Below are 16,047 nucleotides of genomic sequence, written 5' to 3' on the forward strand. Positions count from 1 at the left end.
CTTACAAGTCTTACTATCTAACACTGTATCACAGCCCAAAACAATAATTATTGTTAAAAGCCTATTGGCTTTCCTAATAATTTATTTTTATCATAACATTTGCACATTGTTTTAATTCTCTGCTGTCTGTTTTATCTTAATATACTATTTCTTAAATAAGAATAGGAAATCCATACCACAAAGGAAAGTTGAGAAATTTGAGTCTTTATTCAATTTTATCACCTTTTAATTTCCCTTTCTGTCTTGAAAAAGACACCAAACAAATACCAGTCACAGAACTCCAGAGTGATATAATGGTAGGTCCATGCATCACATACTGTTGAGCTGTACTGGCTACAAGTGGTGATATCATCCGAGCAAGTGAAATTATACTCTGACCCACTCCCACTACAGTTCCTCTTTCGTTCTTCCTACAACAATTTACCATTATACTTATTATACACACTCTTAAAACTGCACTACTAAAACCAAGTGGAACTAAAAATATTAGAAGTATACAAATATTATATGCAAATAATAATCCTATAAGGGCTACTGCTTGAAGAATACTTGCATGATAAAGCATTAGAGAATTATTCTGATAGAGCTTAGCCACATAGCCAACAAGAAATCCTGATAATCCACTAACAGCTCCTTGAAAAGATATGATATATCCAATAGTTCTTGATGATAAATTTAGGTTTTCAGACAATATAAGGGACAAATCATTCCTAAAGATCAGAACAGCAAAACTTAAAAAAAATCTTATAACAAATAAATCCCAGTTATCTGCCCAACACGAAGAATTGAAGAACAGCATTTCATGTGGATCTTTTGCTTGCTGTAAGTCTGCCGGCAGTGGAGGAGCTTCAGGAACAAATACCAAAACAATACCTGAAATTAAGAAAGACATTGAATAGCAAACACACACACACACACACACACACACACACACACACACACACACACACACACACACACACACACACACACACACACACATATATATATATAAAATAATTTTATATGCATAGAAGAGACATAACCTGTATTATATGGCCTGCAATTCAAGTGTTTGAATTAAACTATAGTAAGTTTTATGACTAGTGTAGCTAATGGAGAAGGGTTAACAAATGTAAATGCATGATAAAAACAAATACTAGCATGTATGCACTTAAATACCTTTTTATGTATAATAAAATATATATAATTTATTTTATTTTTTTTTTATTTTACAGAGAAACAAACATGTTATATATTATACCAAGCCTAATTCTGGAAAGTGAATAAAATTCATTTAGTGTAGTGTAGTGCACTTTTAAGGTTCTGTCCTATTTTGCAAAAATTCTAATAATGAAGCATTTACTTACAGTCATATTATTATCTAATAGGTTTTCATAGTTTAATATATTATATGTTATCACATATATAATATTTATGATATATGAGATAACATACAAGGTGTAGCAATAACATTCCCAGACTGGTGTGGCTGTAATCATGTTCAATGAATTTGTAGTCCAAACTTCTATAAGTTTAAAAATGAGACACTTCCAGGACAGCTGTTTCAAACTTAGTGGCTTCTCATCAACTAGTCAGTGGCCTCTATTAGCACATAGAAGCCAGAACTGTGAACAATATATTTTTTCTAAGCAAATAGTGAAGCAGTGCATGGAAATAAAACTCACATTTAAGCAATAATGACCTGATTACTGCAACAATGCAGTAACCAAAATCAAATGAAACTTTTATTCTTTACTATGATTGAAATCAAATGCAAGTAAAGCATACTACCAGAAAAAAATATACCTCTGCAATCCTACAGTATTATACTGTACTGAACTGCATAGAGCAAATGACACTCTTCGAGTGGACCATATCAGTAAAGCTTGACTAACTCATGCCAATTTCAGGATGTGAGCAGTTCCAGATTACCTGCTAAAGAAATCAGCCATCCATATCATCAACAAATAAATCAAGCAGAAATAGCAGAGTTGAATAGGTATTTTCCAATAATATTTACAGTTTAAACACCATTCAAACCACAAGGGAACAGTGAAAAATCAGACTGCTTCATTATCACATTTTCTCAACCATAAGATGCAATATTTTCTGGAAAATGTTGCCTAAACTGCCATGCATCTTAGGGTCCAAAGATATATGAGAAGCATGCAGCAATATTTTTAATCTCTCACTGTGGGTAGAGTATGGTCGAAACATCCAGGTGATCTTCTACATAGTGCAGCAATTAGAAAACGAGACTGATTCTAGAAAAAAATAAAATAAATAATGATCCCATATATGAGTAAACTAGCCTTGGTTTATTCAAAATAACTTCCTCCCACATCCATACACTACATGAATGATCACGAAGCAACCGGAATGACTGGTAGAAGGCCATGACTGGTATAGTGTTCAATGTTCTTGTCAAAGTTCTTTGATGGTGTCAACATCATCAAAATAACAGCCTTTCAATGTAACCTTGTGCTTCTGGAATAAAAAGAAGTGGCACGGGACTAAGTCTGGCAAGTGCGACAGTACGCAGACTTTGTGGTAGCCAAAAAGTTTCAAACAATGAGAATCTTGTGGCTTGGTGCGTTGTCGTGCATGAAGAACCAACTGCCATCTTCTCCATGCTGAGGCCACACTCAATGGATTCTCTGCACAAACATTTCAAAACATCCAGATAGTAGACAGCAGTAACACTATGGTCATTGGGCACAAAATCTTTGTACACAATTTCCTTGCTATCGTAGAAAGCGATGAGCATGGTTTTGATTTTTGGCCTTTCTTGACAAACTTTTTTGGCTTTTGGTAGAGTCTGCACTTTGTTGCTTCTTTGCAAGGTTATAACTGAAAACATCACATCTCATCACCAGTAACAATCGAATTCAAGAAGCTGAGTTTGCTTTCAGCAGCTTCAATGAGCTCTCTGCAGGTTTCACTCATGCCTGTTGTTGACCATCTGTTAATGAATGTGGAACAACCCATGCGCAAACTTTCAATTTCTTCATCCTGGGTTTTTTATTGTCGAATTATTTCCTTATTAATGCACAGATGTTCTGAAATCACTCAGAGCATTGCACATCAATCATGGGTAACGATTTCCTGCACTTTTTGAATCAACTCTGGCATTCAAACCATTTTTGCTGCGGCTGGATGTTTGCTGTCTTTCAGTGATTCTCTTCCATGAACTTATGCAACACTTGAGTTTATACCACTCAAACACACATGCACAAGACTTCATCATTTGAACTGTTTTCATGGCACTTTTGCCGAGTCAAACACAAAACCTGATGTTTGCTCTTTGTTCCATTGTCCCTCCAAAACGCAGACACAGGAGAGACACGCAGTTCAGCTCACAATACGTTCTGAAATGGCAGTGATTTCCGTTGACACTGACTGCGATGCTTGAAGAACAATCAGTTTTTCATTTCATATTTATTTCTATTAGATGGCAGCACCAGAACTTATAACATCAGTCTCGTTTTCCAATTGCCACACTGTGTAAAAAAACTAGCTCTTTTTAGAACACACATAAGAGATAACAAAAAAGGTTAAATTAAACATGGAGTTAATTGTAATTTCAGGATGCCTTAACCAAATAAAGCCATTGGACATCTCAATTAACAAAGCCTTTAAAGTAAGCAGAGAGAGATGCAAAGCTTGGCAACTAAACATCTCTGGGAACCTGAATGAGGTGCAATCCCTGAAAGGGGTCATTAAAATGAATGACGGAGAGTATTTTTATCGATGGAAGGAGAAACAAGAATCAGAGGACACAAATATAAAATTTTAGAAAGAAACAGAGGGTTTCACATAATCAAGTTTACCTTCAGGCAGAGTGTTGTAGATCACAGGAATAAATTGCGTACTACGGTGGTCATAGAGTGAAGATAAATTTAAAAGTAGAACTCTATAGTCACTTTTTGGCAATGGGAGAAAGAGTGAATGATTGAGAATCCCCCTGTTGTTGAAAGATGCAGGAAAAAGTATTTCCTTGCATCATTTATCCACGAGTTATTTGCTTTTTTAAACGTTTGAATTTAATATTAAAATTACACTTTAGTGTTACCATTTCAATTTTACAGTTTCTAAATTTAAATTTTGCCTAATCATCTGTTTCTTTTTTCTCAATAGGAAAGTTGTTCCCCCCATCATGGAGTTTAGTTTAATAACACTACCAGTAAACAGGCTACGCCAATTTTATTTGGGGATGGAGGATGATTGTATAAGATGTTTGCTGTTCAGTATGTATGTTTAACCATGGCAGCTGTACAAGTGTGGCTGTGCTGTATCTCCAATTTTAACATCAAATTCAAAAACTGCAGTCCAAATATGACAAAAAAAATCTCCATATGACAAAGACCCTAAGCCTAAAAGTGAGCAAAGATGGAGACATAGGTGCATTTTAACTAAAACACTCTGTATACAGTGTTTTGATTAAAATAATTATAGTAATATAAAAATTATTCTACTGTATACATTGCTATAAACAGGCAACAAGAACTGATTCATCTACACAATTAAAGCTTCACACTGTAAATTTGTCACATTATTCCCTTTGTCTATGCCTCAGTTTTGATTTCTATGAGCCTTGTAAAGGAATCCAATAACTTCACTGACCTTGCCACTTTTTACAGTAAAACTTTAGCATATTTTTTAATGTTGTAATAATGAATGTTTGGGTAGTGCTAAGGCAATTAAAGCACTCAGACATATATAGTGGTGTCTGTGTTTGCTTATTTGCTTGATGAAGAAACTGAGTTCCAGACAAAAACCCTCACCTGAGACCAATAAATCTGACCATGATATTAGAAAATTCCATAAGAATTTCATCTATTTTTTTGGGATCAAACCCAAACCTTGTGGAAAAGCTATGATCATAACCACTGTGTCACCACAAGGGCAACATATTTAGTCAACTTGCACATTTAAGAATTTTAGAAAAATGTGAGAAATTAAATTTACTTAAAGAGTGATATCTGGTTTTAAAAGAGATCATGAAATCTGAATGAAATCTTGACAATGGAATCTGAATCAGGTGCATCCAAAAGAAAATAGTGATGTGAATTAAAAGAAGAGGAATCAGAAACTTCTAAAATTTCTGCAATGCTAATACAAATCAACTAGAATCTTCAGAGTGGGTAATGAAATAAGCTCAGGAATTAAAAGATTAAATGAACCTTTGGAATTAAAGTATCCATAAAAGCAGCATACATTAATTCCAAAACAAGATGCTCTTGCAAATATCAAGGTCTCATGGATATGAACAAAATGACGTTAATTTTCCAGTTTTGATGGATAATTTTAATTTTCTAGGTGGCTGATTATACTACTGAATGATTTACAGTTACGTATTGCAATAGGCAAGGATCTACACTTTCTCATCTGAGTGATGCAGAATGCTTGCAGGATGATAAGATGCATTCCAGTAACTTCTATTACAATAAATTTTGTAAGACACTTACTTACCTGACCAACCAAAAGAGATGAAATAGAGGAGAGCTGGCCAGGTGGGTGGTATTACAAATGCTATGAAGAATAACAGAGAAAATAATACCAAATAATAAACTGACCAGAGAAACAGACACGTACCCTATGCAAGACAAACAACTTGAACAGTGAGATCAGCAAAAGGACAACCACATGAGAAAAGACTTCAATTATGTGGGCTACAGAGCTTGGCAACCAGGCATCCCAATGTTGACCTGACTGAGGTTTATAAGACTCTGAGAGGGACTATTAAAATGTATGAAGGTGGAATTCTCACTGTTCTAAAGAATTTCAGAACTAAAGGTCATGAATTCAAATTACAGGGCTTGAGGATTAGATTAGACTGTACATAGTTTTCTTTTAGCCTGCAAGTTGTTGTTGGTTTTTTTTTTTTTTTTTTTTTTGCCAGTGCAGCAAAAGCCTGTGGCATCCTTGTACTAAATGGCCAATACTATTACTAATAAGTTGGTTTTTACTGCCTATATGATGTTGACCATTTATCCAATGTTGATCTAAATCTTGAGAAAAGCTGAACCTTTATTTTTAAGCTCACCATTTGAGTAGCTTCAACAGAGATTAGCCATTTAGCACATAAAATGTAATCTGTTAAAGAAATTCATGCTTCCCAGTTAGTGGCAACGTATGTTTTCATTAAATAGTTTAAATACATTAAAATATTCAAAAGTCGTGAAAAATTAAAATATATATAAAATGGAATCACAACATGTAATCACCAAGAAGCTTTGCATTTAGATATAGTGAAGGGAACATCGAATAATCTTGATTAAAAGTGAGGAAGGGAGGAAAAGGGTAATTCTGTTCCTCTCAAAATTAAGCATTTACAGTCATTTCCAAGAAGACAAAAATGTTAAGCTTTAATGAAAAGTTCTGTCCCTTAGATGCATTACTTTTTAATACAAAACTAAATTCAATGCAGTTGTCCAACCATTGCCACAAAAATTTTATACTTATAGTATGATCATATAGTTCAAGCTGATTGCAAAAAAGAAACTGAATAGGAATTACAAATAGAGAAACAAAGAAAATAATAAACTTATGAATAATGTACCTACTAATGATAACAAATATTAGGCTTTAATGAAAAGACTAACACTTGTTGTGTCATTTAATGAAAATGATTTAAATATATAAAGTTAAAATTTACCAAATATACAATCTTTAAATCAAATTGGATTTCATTCCCAAAATAACAGAAAGAATATTCAAAAACAAGCCATGAAAACTGTGACCATATTGTTCCCTCCATAGAAATTCATCGATATGGACAGGATGCATTTCAACGCTGGTTCTGTTAATTTTTCTTGAAATTGACTTTAAACTTCTACAAAGGTACTCTAAAAAATCTGTTGAGAACTTTTGTAATGGCTGATCATTACACAATAATAGTTTTTACTAAGAAATTCTTCAATTCTGCAATATGCTTGCCATCCGTGAGAGATAAATGTTGATTCTACAGTAATGATTCCATAAATGTTTGGAAAATAGTGTTGCCACATCCCGCTTCACAATAATATACACATTCTGCTTTCTGATCTATGTCATACACATTGAAAATCCATGTGCTTCATTTAAGAATAATGGGGGTCTCTTTCTAAGTTAAAAAACAAATCTGGCTTAGATTCTGATAATATTGCATGGCCATGGATTTTAATAAAGAAACAAAAGCTACACATAGTCATGGGAATTTTGCAGCAGAAAATTATAATAAATGTACACCATTAATAAAGAAATGCACATCCATCAAAAAGGCTTCTGGTTGCTGGCTTTACACCCAATGCATCCCCATATAAGGCTCAACTGAATTAATAGATTTCACCAAGGTAAAATTCTTATTGCAATGAATATAGTGCAACTCTCTATCAAACAATTGGTTCTTTTGTGCTACTGAAAAAAATATCACAAAATACTTAACACTTTACTGGTATTTGCATATTTCATACAACTGAAAAACCTTTTTTTTTTTTTTTAGATAAAAAAAAAATAAATAAATAAAAAAAAAAAAAATACAGAAACAAAAATGGGATTATTCACAATTTTCAGAAAAGTAATACCAATTGTATAACTGTACTCAGAATGACAATTCACCACAAAAGACATGCAATGAATGTTTATGGTACAAACTCTACCCAAACTGTTTCCCAACATGAATATCTATTGAAAGGACTGTAATTTCTGTTTAAGCCCTCTTGACTGTCCAAGACAGAGAATCCCAATGCTTCTGAATGTTTGTGATTTGGTGATTCTCTTCCTCATGGTTTTAAACATGAGGAACAGAATCACCACCCCTCACCCCAAATCAAAATTATGTGATGTTCCCTTCACTCAATCCAAATGAAAACCATCTTGATAAAAATAAACGGTGATTCCACGTTCTATACATTTTAATGCTCCATGAATTCGAATATATTTTTAAACTTTTTCAATCAAACCTGAAATATATTACTAACCAAGAAACACCAATTTCTTTTAGTGATTAAATTTTTGCTTTAAACTGTCCAGATACTATTTAAGCTGCCTAGGTCATCAGTTTAAAGATCAAACTTCAGTCTAACAACCTTTTTTTTTTGTCTCTAGTTGACTCATTATTCCCCATCATTTTCTGAGGTGCTTATAGCATTTTTAATACTGCCTACCTGGCCACTCTCCTCTGTTTCATCTCTTTTGGCTGGTCAGTAAAAATCAATTTATTAGCAAATGGTATAAGAGTTTCTTGGCATCTATTAGTATGAATTTTGGATCTGTTGTAGCAAGCTTACCAGGGTCAAAAGGAGAGGTGGTGAAATACAAAAGTGGAATTTGTTGGTACAACTAAATCTAAGAACTACACTTTGCATGCTAATTATTTTCAGCAGGGCAGACTGGAAATACATGAGCACTGTGTTAAAAAGACATGAAAGTATGAAGATCATATAGAACCTGTCACATTGACTGTTGGAAGAAAAAGAAAACAGTATCAAACAGAGAACCAGTTACACATGCAAGTGATACCTTTAGATGTAGCTATAAATTCAGAAACGTGTATATATTTAGTGAAACTTATTTCCAACGAGACATATGGTAGAGAAGAAAAATGCATGGGATACATATAAATTAATGGGTGACATGGAAGCCTATGATAGATATAAGCTGGTCTGTAACCAAGTCACAAAGAAGATTAGGCAGGCAAAGGCAGATTATGAGAAATCCTTGGCAAAGGATGCAAAGAAAAACAGAAAAGAGTTTGCCTATGTAAACTCTAGAAGGAAAGGGATGAATCAGATTGGTCCACTGGATATTGATGGTTCAACAGTTGAGGATCCTGCTCAGGTGGCTAACAAACTAAACAAGTATTTTGCATCTACATTCACACATGAGGATTTATTCAGGAAGGGGAATGCCAGAGGTGAAGTTTTTTTTTTTTTTTTTTGGTAGTTGTTGGCGCATCGGCTTCTGTGGCCATAATGCACCTCCCACGGTTTTTGCAGTACTTTGATCCAAGCCCGAGGCGGGATTCAAACCCGCAACCTTTGGGTTGCCAGGCAGGCACTTTACCCACCCGGCTAGCCCGGTCGGCCAGAGGTAAAGTAAACTCTGGCAGTGAGCTAGATGATTTTGTAATAACTGAGAGGAAAGTAGAGAAGAAATTGTTGAGGATAAACATAAAAAAGGCACACGGGGTGGATGGGATCTATCCAGTTATATTAAAGGAGGCAGCAAAGGAAGTAAGCAAACCCTTAGCCATAATTATGAGAGCTTCTTTGGACTCGGGGGAGGTACCCATAGACTGGAGATGTGCAAATGTGACCCCAATTCACAAAGGAGGATCAAAGGCTGACACAAGTAATTGTAGACCTGTGAGTTTAACTTCTGTTCCAGGAAAATTAATGGAGGCACTGGTTAAAGAAGCACTGCAGGATCATCTAGACAAGTTATAGCTTGGACACAGCATGGTTTTGTTAAGGGAAAGTCTTGCTGACCAATTTGAATGGATACTATGATGCAGTCACAAAAGAACTGGATGCAGGGAATAACTCTGATATTATATATTTGGATCTTAGAAAGGCTTTTGATACTGTTGCAATAGGAAGACTGCTGCACAAATTGGAGCAGTGTGGCATTGGAGACAAATTGCTGCAATGGATAAAGGGATGGTTGAGGGCGAGAAGACAGAGAGTGGTAATCAATGGACACTGCTCATCATGGACTACTGTTATTAGTGGAGTTGCTCAGGGTTCAGTGTTGGGTCCATTGTTGTTTTCTGTATTTATAAATGATATTGATGATGGTATATCAAGCTTAATGTCCAAGTTTGCAGACGATAGAAAGGTTGGCAGGGTTGTTAAGGACACTACTGATGCTATGCTGCTGCAACAGGATCTGGAAAGGTTGAACAGATGGGCTGAGAGGTGACAAATGAAGTTTAACATTGAAAAATGTAAAGTACTACATATGGGAAACAGTAACCCGAGAACAACATATCAACTCTGTGGTACTACATTGACAGTGGTAGAGAATGAAAAGGACCTGGGGGTAATTGTGCAGGCAGATATAAAGTTCTCTGCGCAGTGCAGACGGGCTGCAAGAGTAGCTCATGGTGTCTTGTCAATCATATACAGGAATTTTTCTAGCAGGGATAAGGAAGTGATTATTCCCTTGTATAAGGCAATGGTCATGCCACACCTTGAGTACTGTATACAGGTCTGGAGGCCTCATTTCAAGAAGGATGTAGAGCTGCTGGAACGAGTACAGAGAAGGGCAACAAGATTAGTGAATGGAACAAAGGGTTGCTCTTATGAAGAAAGGTTTAAGTTTTGCAAATTACAGTGTCTGGAGACTAGGCACCAGCAAGGTGATCTGATAGAGGCGTATAAAGCCTTGAATGGTTTGAGCATGCTCAATGCCAATGGGATTCTTCCTCTTGCTCAGAATAATCACCTGAGAGGGCATAAATTCAAATTGAGTAAAGACAGATGTAAGATAGATGTGTGGAAATTTGCCTTTAGCCAGCGGGTAGTTGGTTGGTGGAACAGACTTCCATCCCTTGTTGTGGAAGTTAATAGCCTAAATAAATTTAAGGCTCAGCTGGACAGGTATTTCGAACGAACGGAAGGGAGAAATGGGAGTGGGTTTTTTTTTTTTTTTTTTGGCTGATGCTGCATAAGCTTGCTTTCTTGTATCATATGCCTCTACTAATGCTAATGCTAAATATGTACACTGAATGCCTGCACATGCCTACAGCACCAACGAGCTCAAGCTAAAAAAACAAACTACAACAATTTAGTTGCAGGAAAAGCAAAGAAAGATTTTTAGAATGACTAAATTTTAAATTGCTTAAAATTTTTTTAATGTTTTTCTGTCATTTATTGTGTGTGTGGGGAGAATCATTAATCCTTGCCCAATACCTCATGATTTGCTATGTCGTCAGTGACTGTAGCTCTTGTTTTAACATACAGCTTAGCTTTACACATTGAGCTGAATGACATTATGACAGCAGAAACTAAACCTAGTGATTTTGTTATTATGTATGAAAAATTTCACGTACAATAGTTGATTTTTTTTTTATCCTCCATTGCAAATGTATTTTTTGTGTGTGCATGTATACATGCATTAATTAAAGGAAAATGTACAGCACCAGAATTGGCAAATTGTGCATTTTGTATTGTTAGCAATCAGTGTATTTTGATTTCAGTGTTGTGAAAAAAGTGGAGTGTGCATGCTCTTAGCATAATTTAAGAGAGGGGTGTGTGTGTTATGAAACCCCAAAACAAAAAGAGGAATTTGAACTTATAGTACTTACTACCATGTATGGGTTGTAGGCTGAGAAACAGAAGATAGTTGTTGACATTACATTTGAATTTCTGTGGATTGTTTTGTGAAATGCATATGAAGGAAGGTTGTTCCAGAAAATAGCAATATAAGGGAATAAATGAGGAAGAGGAAAAGTTGATTCTATGAGTTTGGAGCTGGACAGTGAATGAACACTGACTGGTTGTAGCACATGTTCATTCTGGTTTGGAAGAAAGTGGGAGAATTACAAATGTCAGTTCAGAAGACCAGTGCCCATTGTAGTAACTATAGGAAAGGCAAGCAACAAAAACCAAATATCTATGAGACAGAGAGTGGAGATACTTTGTAAGAGATGGGTCATTAATTTACCTGATTGTCCCCTTTTAAATGGAGTCTAGAAGTTTGAGAGAGGTTTTGGGGGAACCATCCCAGATGCGGAAGCAATATTCTGTGTTTGGACAGATTTGAGATTTGTACAAAGTGAATAGTTTTTCAGAAGAAAAGTAATGCTAAGAGCAAAAAAGAAAACTCAGTTTTTTGTATGCAGAAGAAGCAATATTTGTGATGTGCTTATGCCCTGAGAGATTAGAAGTTAGAACAATTTCTAGTAGAGATATGTTATCTCATCCAGAAATGAGAGTGTTGTCAAAGCTGCGAAAAGGAGCAGAAGACTATATTTGTGAGAAATAAAGCAGCACTGAGTTTTAGAAGGATTAAAGTTAACTAAATTTTCTTAGCTCCATTGAAGAATTACATAGAGATCACCATTTAGAGACTTAATGGAGGATGATCGAGAAGCTGAAGCCGTTTTTGTACAGGAAAAGGTTTCTCAAATTGGAAGGTGGAATGTAGTGTACTATCATCAGCAAAACTACTTGTAAGATTTGCAGTTAGTGGAAGGGCATTAACATAAGAGGAAAAGGGTGGGAGAAAGAACTGAACCCTTGGGAAAACCAGAATTAGTGTAGAAGTTAGAAGACAGAAAGCCATCTACTATCACTTGCAGTGATCAGTCAGAGAGAAAAAAACAGTTAGCAATCCATAATATAGGTGCTTGTTTAGAATATCTTTATGTTAAACATGATCAAAAGTCTCAAATTTCAAGAGCAACTGCTTCATTTTCACTCATGTTTTCCATTCAATTTGTCCAAAGAGGGATAACATAACTCAATATATCACCAGTTGACTGATACTGAAGTAATCCATACTAGTGATCACTGATCAGATGGGATTCCTAGACAATTTAAGAGAATTACTTTGGAAGAAGTAGAGGTAAGTGCAATGGGATGATAATTGGAAGAAGGGATTTGTCACCCTTTATAGGAACTGGACATTGTGTTCCTGAGTATGAGCAAATTTCCAAGCAGAAGGAAAAACTCCACTGGAATAAGAAACTATAAAAAGACAACACAGAACAGGGATACAGATTTCAAGAATAAGCAGAAAAACACCATCAGGACCTGGAGCTTTATTGGCGTCAAGCATGTTCAAAATTCTTAACATCCTTCTATCAGAAGACCACAGAAAGCATTGAGTGGAATTTGCTGGATATGGTGATTTTGAAGAGTTATAAAAAGAGTAGAATGGTAGAAAGTTAGCTATATCTTTAGCTGAGGATGCAGTAGAATAGAACCATCAGAATTTAACAGAGGTGGAAATATGCTGCCAACAGCCTTGGCAAAGGAACGCAACGCTCAACATTTGAAGAGAAAGAATGTTTTCTACTCTTAGCCCATTCAACGTTCAGTTTGGATTGATTAATAACTGTTTTACAAGTGTTGCAAGCTTTAATGCAGGCAGAAAACGAAGCTAGAGATTTGGATGCAAGCCAATTATGATATACAACATTCTTATCTTGAATGGCTTTATTATTTACAGTCGGTCCTCGTATAACACGTGTTTACATTACACGAATTCGATCATACACGATTTATAAATAGGGGAACGATATCTTATATAACACGAACCGAATTCGCTTATGCACGATTCGCCTTTGTGTTTACAAGAAATGGCAGTCGAACACAGAATCACCCCAACCAAATGCAACACGATAGGAATGAAGAGAAGATTCTGAAAATGTATTTATGTTTTTTACATCAGTGAAGGGGAAACACATTTCACCATAATAACGTAAAAACAAACACAATTCCAGCTATCGATATAATCGCAAATGCAATTAGATGGAGTTTACTACCAGCTTATAACAGATTCCACTAGCAGAAATGCAACTGGAAATTGTTTTATGGTAGTAACCCCAAGAAATGTGCTTTTGTAAAATGTGAGGTGTTAATAGTGTATCTCGGCCTTTACGGTGTTGTTTATTCAGTTGCTACACGGGCGCAGCTTTGTTTATGTGTATCAAGCGTGCCTCCTCATTTTGTAATTGTGCTTTATTCCCTAAAAATTAGTAAAATACTTAAAAGAAGGTGTGAAAAGGAAGCGTCCTGGCGAAGACACTGCAGATTCAGAGAGAAAAAAAAAAGCAATATCGATAAACAGAGGCGGACTGGGTCAAAATTCTTACCCGGGAAAATTTATAGTGGCCTCATACTACGGTTTACGGTCAAAATCACACCGGCCTCCAGCCCACTGGGATTTCCCGGGTAAGTCTTATGGCCAGTCCGCCTCTGTCGATAGAGAAAAAATATGAAATTGTGAAGCGCTTTGAGCAAAATGAAAGACCATGTGATATTGCACGTGGTACAGACCGAAATGAGGCAACGCCGAGAATTAGAAAGAATGCAGAGAAAATAAAAACAACTTTCATAGCAGGAACAACAGAAAGTGTAATTAAAATCCATTAGATTAAGACACAAGAATTGGAAGAGATGGAATGGCTGTCATCTGTTTGGATAGAAAATCAAAGTACGAGTTTGCTTACGATAGAAGCAAAAGAATTAGCAATATTTTATTACGACTATTTTATTTAATATAATAAATTTTTACTATTTAATATAATAAATTTTTACTATTTTATTAATAAATTTTATTATTTAAATAAATAAAAAATAAATATTTTTTATTATTTATTATATTATAATAAAAATAAAAAAATATTATATTGTTTTTTATTACGTATTTTAATCGTTATAAAATACGTAAGTATTTTATAATGATTAAAATTACCCGATTATTTATTGTGTTTGGTAATGTTTTGGTTCCAAATGTGTGTTCAATCTTGGGTAGTCAGCACCTAACCTCACTTTTCCCATAGGGCCTGTTGTTTATATTGCACGATTTTGCATTGCACGAGGGTTTCTAGGAACACAACTATCGTGCTATACGAGGACAGACTGTATTGGAAAATCAATACATATTGGAAAACCAACACAGAATAGGGACAGGTTTCAATAATAAGTGGAGAAACCATCAGGTGTTTCTCCACTTATTCTTAAAACCTGTACCCCAGTTTTGTGTTGCTCCACTGGAGTTTTTCTTTCTGCTTGGAAATTTGCTCATATCCAGGAACACAATATCCAGTTCCTATAAAGGGTAACAAATTCCTTTCTTCCAATTACCAATAAATTCAGTGACATGATCTCAGCAGACACTAGGATCAGAATATTTAAAACAGTAATTCAACAAAGAGAAGAATAGAAATCTCACTGATCATACTGTTTGCATTCTTATAATGCCAACATGAGGCTGAGTATAGCCATAAAAGAAACTCCACGTGAGAACCAACCATCACCAAGTTGTGATCTGAATTACTCAGAGGACCATTCACCTTGACCATGTGCTTTGAAATGTTATTTATGAGAAAAAGATTAAGAGTGTTGGATCTGTGTGTTTAGGATTTCCTGGTATTCTGGTATGTAAATGTAAGCTAAGCAAGTTATTAATCATGGTAAGTGTCTCGGCATCTTGACCAGCTAGATCCACAACTAGAAAACTCAAGCCAACTGAACATTAAAATCATCAATGAAAATTACCTCACTGTTAGGAAGGTGTGATTGAAAAAAGCAGACTTTCAAAACAAGGAAGTAAAAGTTCAGAGTCATTAGTGGATTTGGAAGAATGATAGAAGCAGAAGAAGAATTTGAGAGGATGGGATTAATAGAAAGCTTTTAAGCCAGAAGATATCAAAAAAAGATGAGTTTCCAAATTAGGAAGTTTTTTACAAGGAATATCAGAGTAGGCTTATGCACAAGTACCACCTTTGAAGAGAAACAAATCACAGAGTGAATAATTAGCGAAACTGAGATGAACAGTGGTTGAAATAACTGATAATTGAGACTATCAGAAAAAGAGAGTGATGCTAGGCCAACTGGATTATGTAGATGCTCATAACACAACTTAAGAGGTACGTGAATTTCCTGCGATATTTGGGAAGTGAACAGAAAGTTACAATTTAAAGGCAACATAATATATATTATCCAATAGTAAACTTTATTCTACTTCCATTCAATTCTGTTATAATGGTGTTTGATTGATGTTGGTTTCAGCAGCATTTTCAAATTAGAAAATGCTACTTTAGTTGGGGAATGATAGCACTTTCAAAATACATCACACTTTGAATAATCTCATATTGAATTAATGATGATATGCCATATTATGATGAGAATTTTAAATCGCTCCTAGTGTATTTTCGGTGTTTGCATATAGTCACTTCATCACATACCAAAAGTATATGTAATTTTATCTTGATGGAATATTATATAAGATTGCTGTAAATAGTTTAAGCCCTAACAGAAAATGTATTAGCTAAGTCTGCTTGTCACATTTATGCAATTTAGATAAAGAAGTTAATATAATGGATTATATGCAGTGGTATAAAAAAAAAAA

At 35.0% G+C, this 16,047-nt stretch overlaps 1 protein-coding gene across 1 annotated transcript in view; it reads right to left on the bottom strand.

The window, feature by feature from the left end:
• Nucleotides 1-205: 205 nt before the first annotated feature.
• LOC150091272 (solute carrier family 67 member A2-like) overlaps nt 206-16,047 on the bottom strand; it is a 53,658-nt gene continuing 37,816 nt past the window's right edge. The window contains exon 6 of the mRNA XM_090389901.1: nt 206-873. Within this exon, the coding sequence (XP_090246027.1) occupies nt 206-873 (668 nt within the window). The remainder of the gene's footprint in view (nt 874-16,047) is intronic.

The sequence above is a fragment of the Mastigoproctus giganteus genome, chromosome 1 (assembly GCF_048544385.1).
Source record: "Mastigoproctus giganteus isolate SK-2022 chromosome 1, ASM4854438v1, whole genome shotgun sequence".
NCBI lineage: Eukaryota > Metazoa > Arthropoda > Arachnida > Uropygi > Thelyphonidae > Mastigoproctus > Mastigoproctus giganteus.